General features: G+C 38.9%; 1 protein-coding gene across 2 annotated transcripts in view; it reads right to left on the bottom strand.

Annotated features, from left to right (window-relative positions):
• Positions 1-12,643, bottom strand: part of map4k5 (mitogen-activated protein kinase kinase kinase kinase 5) — a 52,692-nt gene that overhangs the window by 27,309 nt on the left and 12,740 nt on the right. For both annotated transcript variants that reach the window (XM_025005905.2, XM_037977927.1), the window contains exons 4-7: positions 3,586-3,676; positions 528-592; positions 380-435; positions 241-288 (exon numbers count right to left, since the gene is read on the bottom strand). In XM_025005905.2, coding sequence (XP_024861673.1) covers positions 241-288; positions 380-435; positions 528-592; positions 3,586-3,676 — 260 coding nt within the window. The remainder of the gene's footprint in view (positions 1-240; positions 289-379; positions 436-527; positions 593-3,585; positions 3,677-12,643) is intronic.

The raw sequence follows: 12,643 nt of genomic DNA, 5'->3' as shown, positions 1-12,643 counted from the left end.
CAATCAGCTCATCTTCCGCTGAGCTCGGACTGAGTTCACACCTTTGCTGCGCTGCTGCTAAAGACACATCCGCAGATGTGCTTACAGTTTGCAATTAGTGACACTGTTTTATCGGTTTATTAACTTTTGAGATTTTATAACTTCAACATTTCGGCCTTCATTTATCTGCTTGCAGCACATCATTATAGCCTGGATAAAAATGAATAGGTAATTTTAATTAAAAATACAAAGATATGATACCTTGATGTCACGGTGCATCTTGCCCTTGGTGTGCAGGTAACCCAAACCCTGATGAGAAATTTAAAGTATTTTGTTCAGCTGAGGGCACGAACGTTATAAAATTAATTCAAACATAATTATTAATTATTAGTACAATTACCTGTAGAGTCTCTCTGCAGACGTATGCAATCTGAATCTCTGATAGAGGTCCTGTCACTGTTTTTAACATAATTTGATTCAGTGTTCGCTGGGTTTAAAAGGCAGAGATCACAAACACCTTAGCAGTTATGGAGCAGAGAACAACTCACCGTGATAGATATCCTGAAGGGATCCTCCACCACAGTACTCCATACATATCCAAAGCTTCTCTCGACTGGAGAAACAAAACAACAAACAAACAAAAAAAAAGGCAAAATCTTTTAGATATTTTCAAGTTGGCTCAATGCATTTTAAGAGTTAGCAAAAACAAACCAGACAAGCATCAAAGAGAAATAGAAACGACTGCAATTGTCGAAATGAAAGCCCCACCATCCCTTGAAGGAATGCATACTGTCCGTCACAATAACTTTAAACTTATGTTGCAAAATGAGAAATAACATAATGCTCAGTCTCATGTTATAATTTGATATCTCGAATGAACATTTAGCACTTGGAGTTTTTTCTTGTGAATCACTCTCAGCTACTACCACACCAGGTTTTAGTTTAATGTCTGCACAATTCACTGAGTTATAACCATATTTGTGCAGCACAGGTCAGTTAGATCTGACCCCCATCTTGAATTGGGTTGACAACGAAAGGTAACCAGCTGCAGCTGAGCAGACAATTACGTTTAGAGTTTCGTTAAAATCTATGCAATGGTTTAAATAAATATTTTGTACGGTAAAAACAAATAAACACAAGCAAATACATTATCGCTCTTTTGCCTTAGACAGCGGACTAACTTTTTTAACAGATCAATAAAGCTAAAACAAGTGAAAACAAGAAACAATGTAAAGCTATTTATTTAGCTATCACGTCTGTAATGGTGCCTAATGGTTTTGTATTTGACTCGTCTTCTTCATTGCAAATGCAGTAGAAAAGTTAATTTTATGCAATAAACATTTCCTGTATAAGATGAAGTAAATAGGAATAAATGTGCTCAGTTCATATGTATGCAAAAAAAATCTGCAGTTTCTTTTTTTTTTTTTTTTTTAAATCCCAAGAGGCTCTAGAAATGTTCTCCGAGAAGCCCCAAAGAATACACCAGAGTAAGAAAAGCTGCACACTTTGTAAATAAATCCTCTAAATGAGAAAACGTTGTACTTGTGTATTAAAATGTACTACTTATGTTAATATCAAATGTTAAATTTATTGCTGTTATTAAAAGCGAAGTGAACTCAAATCCTTTGTCTAAATTCAATGTCTCCCCAACCCCCCACTAACCCACACGGACAAATATTTTGGTGAAATGCTGAATTTTGTAGCTTGTTTTTGGTTGCTAGGTGAAGAGGATGTTTGGCCTTAATGCGGTAAAGCAAAAAGAAAAACCTAAAAATGTAATTATGCAATGAAATTAAGTGGTGCAGCTGAATGATTACAGAAGTGATTTAGCTCTCAGATGTCCAACTATTGTCAACTTTCAGCTGGTTGTGCAAACCATTTTTTAAATATTTTTAAAACTAGAGAAATGGCATTTTCTGTGAAAATGCAGTATAAATGCTTAGTGCTAAAGGACTGCTGAAATTAAGTTGGTAAAGATAAAACAAACAAAACACTAGCTAAAAGCCCAAAAAAACTAAATGCTAGCTAAAAGCTAGAAGTAGCGAAATGTTAGCTAAAAACAAAAGTAACGTAGGAAAGTAAAAATAAAGGAAATTTGCTGAAGCCGATGTCAGAGAACAATGTTTTTGAAGAAGTTGAAGAGATCTCAGTGTATTTATTTGGGGAAATTATTTGTAGATCAAACTAAAGCTCTGTTTACACAAGAATGGTCTCTGAAAATGTTTGTGTTTTTTTTATTTAATTGTGGCGAATCAACAAGAAAAAAAACAACATGTTTACATGGATATGGCTGTGCTCATTGAATCTGCTGCAGCTTCTCTGCCAGGAGGGGTTGCCAGATAGGAAATGAAGAAATATCATACCATCCCTTTATAGTTATTGTATTTTGACTGAAAATATCACATGTGAAGTGTGCTTTCTTGGAAGGTGGAGGTTGTAAGATTAGTTGTGTGTTGTGATTGGTGAACATGTGCACAGAAAAGGACGGGAACTTGACCATAAAACCATGTTAGAAAAATAGTAATTATCGTATATCTGGCAACGCTGCTCCTGGGCTTTTCACAAGACGTGCATGCAGTCTGGAGCATGTAAACAGTTACAACCAAAATGGTGAAAACACAAACATTTGTTTGGACTTACAGTGAGGTTAGGTTGCTGCTACATGTTGAAAAGAGTCAGGAACATAAACAGCGCTCTGCTATTTGCTAGTATTGTTTATCTACTCGTGCATGCGCAGAACATATATAGACTGCAGCCGTCTGTGCACATGTGCGATTTCACACGTTGCATCTTCCTCTGAAACGCAAACGCAGAGTGTCCTAAAATCTCCGCTCTGAGGCCTGGGTTCAGAAAGCTTTGGTTTCAGAGGATACAAGCGCTGTTGTCTTGTACACAAATGGCTGTACCGCAGAAGAAAATCTACGGACTGACTCAAAAACGTAGTGTAAACAGCCCCTAAATATTTTAAGTAAAGAAGTTACAAAAGCTAAAAGTCATAGCACTTATCTCCTAAATGAGCTAAATGCTTTGATATATGAATGTCTAAAATAGCGCAGAGTATGCAGAAGTATATCTATTGCAAGAAACATACCGCAAAACAATAGTGTGATTTAGCATTCACATAATAAATAACACATTGTGGGTTGGTAATTATCGTTATACTGTTACCAATCGAGCTCTTTGTGGCAAGACTATGTAAGACATACCTGCTGTGCTAAAGGCATACATCTCTCTGCTCTAACAGCCACATAAAACAGTTCAGAGGCTCAGATTCCAGTTAAACCTGCTGGAACCTCCGAGGAATTTTGTGCAGACCCGAGCTACTTCTTCTAAGATAAAAGCCACAAAAAAAAAAAAATCCAGTAAACGTATAGCACAGTCCTGAAGAAACAACTCAAGCCCCGCAAAGGTGTCTGACTCATAGTTTCCCCATGTCAGTGTGACAAGGTAATTAAACTCATCCTGTGAGTTTCAAGCAGTGGCCTGTTAAGTATTTTTGACAATTGCATTTGAATTCCACAAATGTATTACCATGGGCCGTCTGTAAGAGAGGAGGAAAATGTGAGCTCAAAATAACAAAGTGGGATATTTTCAGCTGGCTCTTACCAAAGGTAGCTCCCAAAGTAGGCCACAATATTGTGGTGCATGCATTCCTTCACCATGAAGATTTCTTGCTGAATGATGGAAAAGTCATCTCCTGAAAACAGACACACGGACAAACGTTTTTTTATTCTCCAAGGAAGAAAATGCTCCCATTTTAAAACAGAGAAATGATTGGGGGGCATGGAAATTATCTGGTTTATGGTTTCTTTATTAAATCTAAACATTGGGATTCTGACATCAAATCTTAAGCAACAAGTGATGTAAAAAAAAGCTATGTATGTCCTAAACAGAAGGAAGTGAGAAGGCAAAAATATTATGTAAGCCAAGATATTTTGAACTCCGCCAAAATGAGCTGGAATTTATTAGAGGAGGTTCAGACTACCACATTTAGCACTTTATTAATGCAGTCATCAAAGGCAGCAGTCCAAATTAAACACGTTATAACACACTATTAAAAGATTAAAATAAAAACAATAAGCTACGAAGTAATGTGTAGTTTGCAGATCAGCAAAACATTCTTTTTCCATCCAGCTTGTGTCCAAGTCTGCCCTACAAGGTGGCGTGTCAACTGGTTTCTTGGTTTATAACTCGCACTGTCGTTTTTTTGAGAAAATTGAAGGCTTTTAAGTGCGCCTTATAGTCCGGAAAATACAGTATCTCAGTAGTTCCCAAACCTTTCAGTTTCTGACCCACAAAATAACAGCAGCAAAACCTGAAACCCAACCACTACTGGTCAAATTCTGTAAACATTGCTAATAACCCCCCAAAATCAAGAATACGACAACCTAAACAACTATTAAAGTACAGACCAACTGATAACAGATGAATCAAATAACCAATACAATATTTAAAACAAAAGTACACAGTCTGTGTGGGTTATGTTACATCCACTAGAAATATTCCAAGTGTCACACACACACAATTGGTGTTCATTTCAGCTTGAACAAGATTCTACATTCACGCTGCAATAACACTTTGTTTGCACACTTTACATCTTACAGCCTGTGGACATTAGGACCGTCTCAGAAATATGAGATTCTGACTGCATGAAAACCTCCACCTCAAACACTGGTCTGTAAACACATTTCAACATCCACCAATGCAGGTTGAAGCTCTATCGTGCAGTACCCCACTCTGTTCAATGTCAGTTTGCCCAAATCTAAAATATTTCCATACAGCAGAAGAAGCGTTTCTTTGGCCAACATGTTGAGTTTCACTTGACTCGGCATATTCACCTGGCCCACGCCGTGCACTGGAAAGTCACTGAGTTACCTTATTTTTTCCCTGTACAAATGGTACAATTTCTTAGTTTCAACATTTGATATGTTTTATTTATGAAAATTGCAAATCATTGCATTTTCTCTTTATTTGCATTTTACACAACATCCTAGTGATTTTGGTAATTATACGTCTTATCAATTTGTGACTGCCGATTTTATAACAATTATGGCTCAAATGCGCTTATAGCAAACATCTTAAAATTGTATTTGATTTCTGGAAATCATTTAAGACCCCACATTTGTTGTTAACACCCACAATGAGGCCCCCAAACACAACTTTGAGAACTGCAGATCTACCTAATAATCCAGTACAAGTGTTGACCATTTTAACCATTTGTCTGTAATCTTGATCTGCAAATTAAACAGCGCTTTGCTCCAGACAGTGAACCTCGTGGTTCAGCTTAATTAAATGCCTCTCCTGTTCGCATGAGCTTTGAAGTGGGTGTAAACAGTTTGTTTCCAGTGAGAGTCCTTCTGCACAGGAGCTGACGTTTCAGCCTGTTTGGGAGGATTTAGGTTGTCTCACGTGAATGCCTGGAAATCTGGCTGGAATGCCTGCATGTGCCAAATGTTACAACAATACACAACACATGCCTCTCCTTTGGATTAAAAGTTTTGTCAAGACTTTTAAAGTGTTAACATATAAACATACCAAAAAAAAAAGTAAAGACGTGTTTGGTCAATTTCTTCATTGTTTTAACAATAGTTCTTGGAAATAAATCTTATACCGTTGGAAACCTTGCTTATTTCGCTTAAAGGTGCCACATTTGTTTGGAAAATTAATTGACCAACATAGTTGAGTATGTGGAATGCACCTGAGAAAAACCAAATCTTATTGCCAAATGTCTTATTCTACTACTGACTCTTGTGCTGACAATCAAGTGGATGATTGTCAGCATCTGTAAGCAACCAGTGGAAATCCCATGTCTCCACCGTCTGGGACTGAAATTCTATCTTCCAAGCTGGCAACGCTCACCCCAAAGAGCGAGGTTCATCAGACACTATCTCCAGAATTTATGAGTGAAGAGGATGGAATGACCGGCCTGCAGTCCTGACCTCCACCCCATTGAACACCTGTGGGGTCAGCTTGGGCGTGCCGTTTGTTCTACAGCAAACACCACAGCCACATTGGCTGACTTACAACAAATGCTGCTTTAGAATAGGACGCCATCCCACAGCAGTGAGTGAGCAGCATAAGGGAAGAGGTGCCGGGGTGTTGTGGCTGTGTATGGTTTTTCCACATGTTATTGTGGCCCCTGTTTGTTAAATGGATAAATGTTTAAACTGCCGATATGTTTTGTTTCTTCAGATTTCAATCATCCAATCCAATAAATAACACTAAACAAGAATCAGGAGCAGAACAAGCTGTTTGGCAAAGAAGATTTGGCAAGTCTTTCCACGGGCGCGACCCAAATACTCAACTCTGATGTTCAAACCACAAATGCATTTTCTGACAAATGTGGCACTGGTTATGGGAATATAAATAGGCCTTCCAACTGATTAAGATTTAGTGCTAAGAAGCAACCGCACACAAATTTCTGCACTTTTTGAGCTAAGTTTATAGTGGATTGAGTTATATATTTGTAATTGTCTGCTAAGTTCAATATCAAGAAGTGCACAGAAAACTAAGTTGAATTTCTCTTATCTATAGGTTAGAACTCTTAAGTTCTCGTAACCTCATTCATTTTTAAATGCAGGTCAAATAATGCTCCAAAGTTTTACCAATTAAAGGCCTAGCATTCCTCGAATTATTGCATATCACCCGCCACAGTTCATGCTACAGTTTTACATTAAAGTCATCTATTGTTGAGAAATGACAACGTTGTAGTCATTTTGGTCAAATCTTTAAAATAACAGTATGCACAATATCATGTGATGCTCAAAGTATGTGTTCATTAACTCTCAGCTACTACCACATACCATTTTAGCTCAATATCTGTAAAATTGTCTGAGTTATAGTAATTTTTGAGTTTTATTTTTTTTAAATCTTGTGGTGGCCATCTTGAATTGTGTTGACTCCAAAAGGTAATCAGTTGTAGATGTACAGTAAATGATTACTTGCTGAGAGTTTCATGAAAATTCATACAGTGGTTCATGAGATATTTTGATAACAGACACATGAACACATACAGACGCTGGCAAAAACTGTACCGCCCGCCTTTGTCTCTAAGTGGTGGGCAATAAAGAATGAATAATGTTTAATAAGTGAATTAGTTCTAGTCTCTTACTACATTAAAACCTTGAGACCTGTAAGCTTGGAGAAAGAAGTTTAAGATTATATTGATGCATTGCTGCATCTCCATGTAGACATGAGAGGAAACTGTTGCATGTTTGCAGATGCAGTTAATGATAAACAGCAAAAAGCCACAAAACTTAAGACCGATGGTAGCTTCAATGGCCCACAGAGTCTGGCCCAAAGAAAAGAAAAAAAAAGTAACAAGTCACCCCACAGTCTTCTCCTTTTGGTGAGTTGAGGCCCGAGAATGCAGCCACTTCCTCTTGAGCCGAGCGCTTCCCTCTGCTCTGAATACGCACATTCTTGCTCTTCGTGTCAGGTTTCAATTCATTATGTGGGAGTTATTCATTGTTCAGTCTTGATCAATCTCACAACCAGACAATTTGGATCAACGGTAAACTCGCCGTACAAGTAGAGCTAGTTTTGAGTGAGACAGCTCTGCTTGGATAAAGCTAGAAAACCGTTTTTGAAGAAGTTTCCGCTAATGTTCTGACATTTTTAAAAACACAAGCTCAACTATTCACATAGTCACGGAAACTTATTTCACACAGAATAGGCAGGCAGAAGAAATTTGAAGGATTTTTTTTTAAAGAGAATAAAACTTATTTTTAATGTTGTTTAATAAACTGGAGTAAGTGTATATGTTGTTTACCATGTCCAGAATTAAAAACAAAACTGAAAGGCCTGGCCTTTCATGCCAGTTTTAAACTAGGATCTTATGTGGAGAGATGACCAATATTTAGCCATTTTTTCAGCTGCAAACACAGCAAACCTTTGTTCAATATCTGCAAAGTTGTACAGAGTTATGGTTGTTCTGTAATTTTGCTAAGGTCGATTTGAATGTGAAGCAGCTGGAATGAGGATCAGCACCATCAAATCTGAGGCCATGGTGCTCAGTCGGAAAAAGAGTGGACCTGCACTCTCAGGGTTGGGGATAAGGTGTTGCCTCAAGTGGAAGAGTTTATGTATCTCAGTGTTTTCTTCACAAGTGAGGAGCGTGAGATCGACAGACTGATTAGTGCAGCTTCCGCAGTTTGGCGTACTCTGTACGGGTCTGTTGGGGTGAAGAAGGAACTGAGCTGCAAGGCAAAACTCTGTTTACTGGTCAGTCTGCAACCCTACCCTTATCTACAGAGGATAGTAACTGAAAGAACTAGATATTGGATGCAGGTGGTCTAAATGAGTTTTCTCCTCAGGTTAGCTGGGCCCTCCCTTAGAGACAGAGTGACAAGTTTGGTAGAGTAGAGCCACTGTTCGTCCACATCAAGAGGAGCCAGTTGAGGTGGTTCAAGCATCTGGTAAGGATGCCCCTATGACGTCTCCCTAGGGAGGTGTTCCAGGCATGTCCAACTGGGAGAAGACCCAGGACACGCTGTAGAGACTATGTCTCTTGGCTGGCCTGGGAACACCTTGGAATCCTCTTCGAAGAACTGGAAGAGGTGGCCGTGGAATGAAATGCTTGGGCCTTCCTGCTCAAGCTGCTGCACCTGTGACCCTACTCCAGACAAAGGGGCAAATAATGGATGGATGGATGGATGAGGTCGATCAGATGTGGTGGCCATTTAGGGGTCATCGACACGCGGAAAGCTGAGCCAGCGAGTCGTCCAGCCATCCAGAGAGAGGACGAATGATAAGAGTGGGTTTGGCAAAAAACGACTGTGGTTATCAGTCTTCCACCATCAGTCATTGATGAGCCTGAAAAGATACTAGATATCTAGTTATGATGGATTCTAAAAACCATCATAACTACAGTAAGAATGGTAAAGTTTGTACTCTTGTTTTTTAGAGCCATTTATATTTATTCAGTTAGATATTAGCCGTTTTCAGGGAAAGAAATGTGGATAATCTTAAGCTTCATTTAGTAAAGCCTTCAGTTAGCTGTAGCTGTTAAGAACAGGTTCCAACCAGCTTCGAGTCTCCGAGCTAAACTGTTAAAGACCTTTGTGTTTACAAGGTTCAATGTTATCAACTTTATACCAGGGAATCCCTTCCCTTCGGTGGCTGTGTGTGAGGAGGCAGCTGCACAAGCCGTGTGTGTTTATTAGTTCACACAGATTTATTTCACCAGGAAAGTCCCACTGAGATTAAAAACCTCTTTTCCAAGGGAGCCCTGGCCATGAGATGCTCCATGTGTGTAGTTACATGCACAAGTCTTTAAACGTTAGCACACTGGAGGAGGAGTACAGGAGCTCATTCGGCCAATGAGGAGAGACATTATAAACAACAGAAACGTCTTTGATGAGGGGAAGGAGCTGCTGCAGTTTGTATGGGAGGAAACAACCGTGGAAAAAAATGTTTAAAAAAAACGTGATCGTGATTACACTTAACTGGAACTGATGGAAACAGTGGATGGCATAAATCCAGCACATAGCTTGAATAAGACTAATTAATTACTGACATGCTTTGCAAAATAAAACGCACTTAAGTAAAGCTCAGTGCACAAACCTTTTAAATAAAACTAATCAACATCATCTCATGTTTTGCTTGTGTAGTTTGTGCAAATATGAAAAAAAAGGCTGTGGAAAACTATTGCAATAGGAAAATAAATGACTCAGTAAACAGTAACTCCATTTTTTATTGCAGCTTGATGGCTCAACAAAAGCCTAATCCCTTTTGAACCATTTCACTCAGCCATATCTAGAGAAGGCATGGTGTAATATCTGCAGCCAGTTTGTAGGTTAGGAGCTACCAGCTGGCTACAGACATCATGGAGTCACATGAAGCATCGCCAGCTCCAGATCTTTATAGAAACAGAGGGAAAAAAGGCTAAATTCTGATCCCAGGAAAAAAAGAAAAGAACTTGCCCAAAAACCAAAAGACAGTGTGGCATTTATTGTGTTGTTTGCTGATTTTCCTTATTTCAGAAACCAGATAGCGTTGAGCTAACGCTGCAACCTTAAATGCACTAAAATGTAAAGCTTTATTTATTTACTTAAAACTAGAAGCACTCTGAGAGCGCAAACCTCCACTAAGGCCATAGGGTCACTGATGCCACTGAACCCTTGTACGAGCCGGATCACCGCCAAAATTTAATGAAGTGTTTCTTGTGACAACACCAACATTATCTGAAAATTTCATCAAAATCTGTTCATTAGCTGTTAAGCAATTGTGAGAACAGGCAAACAAACAAACAAATGTTACTGAAAACATGACCTCCTTGGCAGAGGGAACAATAAGTTGCACACAGATTCAGAGGGGAAAAAAAAGAAGAGACAATTGTCTCAGTTACACTGTTTATTTTACATGTTTAAGTGAAGTTCGAGGTTTGATCTATACATTTTGTTCAAACCAAAGATGCAAGGAACGCAGCTTGTTGCTGTTACATGCAGCACTGCTCTTGTCTATTTCTTTATGTGAGAATGCGCTACATATATTTTATTAAGTGTCTACGTTTTTTCTTGCGTTGTTCAACAAATGTTTAATAGAAATCATTTTGGTTATTGGTTAAACTGATGTGGGGAAAAATATCTGCAAAATAAGAAAAAGAATACAGGCTGTCTGATGCCACTAATTTGAATATCAGTAAAAAGCATCAATCAGTGAAAAACCCACATCCGTCAACCTCTAGCTGAATAAACCCTCACACTGCTGCAGGCTTCAGCTTTGTGCCTCGCCTCATGCCAGCGTCACTCCGCCTGGTCGAACCTGTTTGACTGCACGGTCCACCCAGAAACAGTTACCTCTGGCTCGAGTCGAGGAACATGTGCTGAGCAGCAAAGGCAGGAAGCTAACGTTTTCTTCAACAGAAACCATTTGGCTGTCTCCAAAATTAAAGGCCTAGCTTAAAGGAACGTGTATTGCCCGCCTCCAATTACGCCAGAGTGTTAAACTAAGATCATCTTGTGATGAGAAATAACAGAGCTGGAGCCGTTTTTGCCAAATCGTGTAAATGACGTTATGTGCAACCTGCGCAAGATTGCGACACCTTACAGGATATAACAGCGCATGAAGTATTGGAAGTGTTGGTAATGACTCAATTTTGACCACATCTATTTTTGCTGTGATATTGACTGAGTTGGAGCCGTTTCTGTGTTTTATAAAATCAGTTGGCGGAGACGGCCATTTTGAATTGGGCTGGCTCCAAGAGTTAATCTGCTGTAGATGTACATCCAGTGATTACTTGCTGAGAGTTTCATCAAAACCTATCTGATAGTTCATGAGATATTTTGCAAACTCCCCAGACAAGTGACACTCAAACAAACACAAAGATATCATTGTCTGCTGCCTTCAGCAGTGGGCGATGAAAATACAGCAACTCTGAAGTGAAACAATCCAATGATATTGTAAAGAAAATAGATCTGACTTGTAATATTTCTTACTCGAGCTGGTAATGCTGGAGATGGGCACCAGCTCCCCACAACCTGGAAAGGAGAAGCGGGTAAAGAAAATGGATAGATGGACGAACTGGTAATTTTGTTATGTAAATGCTGAGTCAGCATTCACACAAGGGTTTTCCTGTTCACGGTTTCTTCTGTACATTTCTTGGACGAGCTACTTCAACAGACTTTCAGCTCATTCAGGACATTACAACTATGCGGCTTGAGGATTTTATTTACGATTTTTTACATGAACACTCTTCAAATCTTTGTGCTCTTTGAAATCTTCAACGTGCTTACTTCATTTTTAGGTTTTGTGTAATGTTTTGCTATTTCCAGCTACTGTTTTGCGTTAAGTTTGCAGCTCAAACCCTTTTCTTTCAAGACCTTCATCCCAGTGTTCCTAAAGAATGTCATATTTAAATTCATTTCCTTTTGTTCTGAAGAGGACAACTTGTTTCTACTATCATCCTGAGTTTACAAACCAAACAAACTCAAAAAGAAAGAACAACTAAAGTTCTCCTGGTCCCACATAAAGCCACCATCAGTGACATGATGAATGAAAGAGAAAGAAGGAGAGAATCTACTCCTTCCCTGGTTAGTAATCAGCTGAGTTTAGTCGGCATGCTGGTGGTACAAAGCCTTTTCATAATCCCACTAATCTGGATCACCCTAACTCTGTCACTAGGTCAGCACCAGTAAAGACCCTGAGCTGGGCTCTGTCAGACACGCCTTTCTGTCCTCCTCCTTACAATAACTCACTTCAACCAGCTCATAATACGATGTGGAGACATTCTGGAAATGAAAGGCCCAGTGTTCCTTGAAGGAATGCATATCGCCCGCTGCCTCTCGTGCCAGGTTTTAGACTGAGACCATCTTACACCAATCTCAAGCGGCACTGTGAAATCTCGCAGGATCTGTTAGCACTTATGTGTTGAGGATAACTGTCAGCTACTACCACACCAGATTTTTATCTCAATCTTTGTAAAATTCACTGAGGTATAGCCATTTGACTGTGTAGGCTAAGGTGGATTAGCTCTGGCAGCTATGTTGACTCCAAAAGTTAATCAGCTGTAGATATACAGGTGCTGGTCATAAAATTAGAATATCATGAAAAAGTAGATTGATTTCAGTAATTCCATTTAAAAAGTGAAACTTGTATATTATATTCATACATTACATACAAACTCATATATTTCAAATGTTTATTTCGTTTAATTTTGATGATT

This window comes from Kryptolebias marmoratus, linkage group LG10, assembly GCF_001649575.2.
Source record: "Kryptolebias marmoratus isolate JLee-2015 linkage group LG10, ASM164957v2, whole genome shotgun sequence".
Classification (NCBI taxonomy): domain Eukaryota; kingdom Metazoa; phylum Chordata; class Actinopteri; order Cyprinodontiformes; family Rivulidae; genus Kryptolebias; species Kryptolebias marmoratus.
Note: the sequence above shows the minus strand (reverse complement) of the source record. Positions and strands in the feature narration are given on the sequence as shown.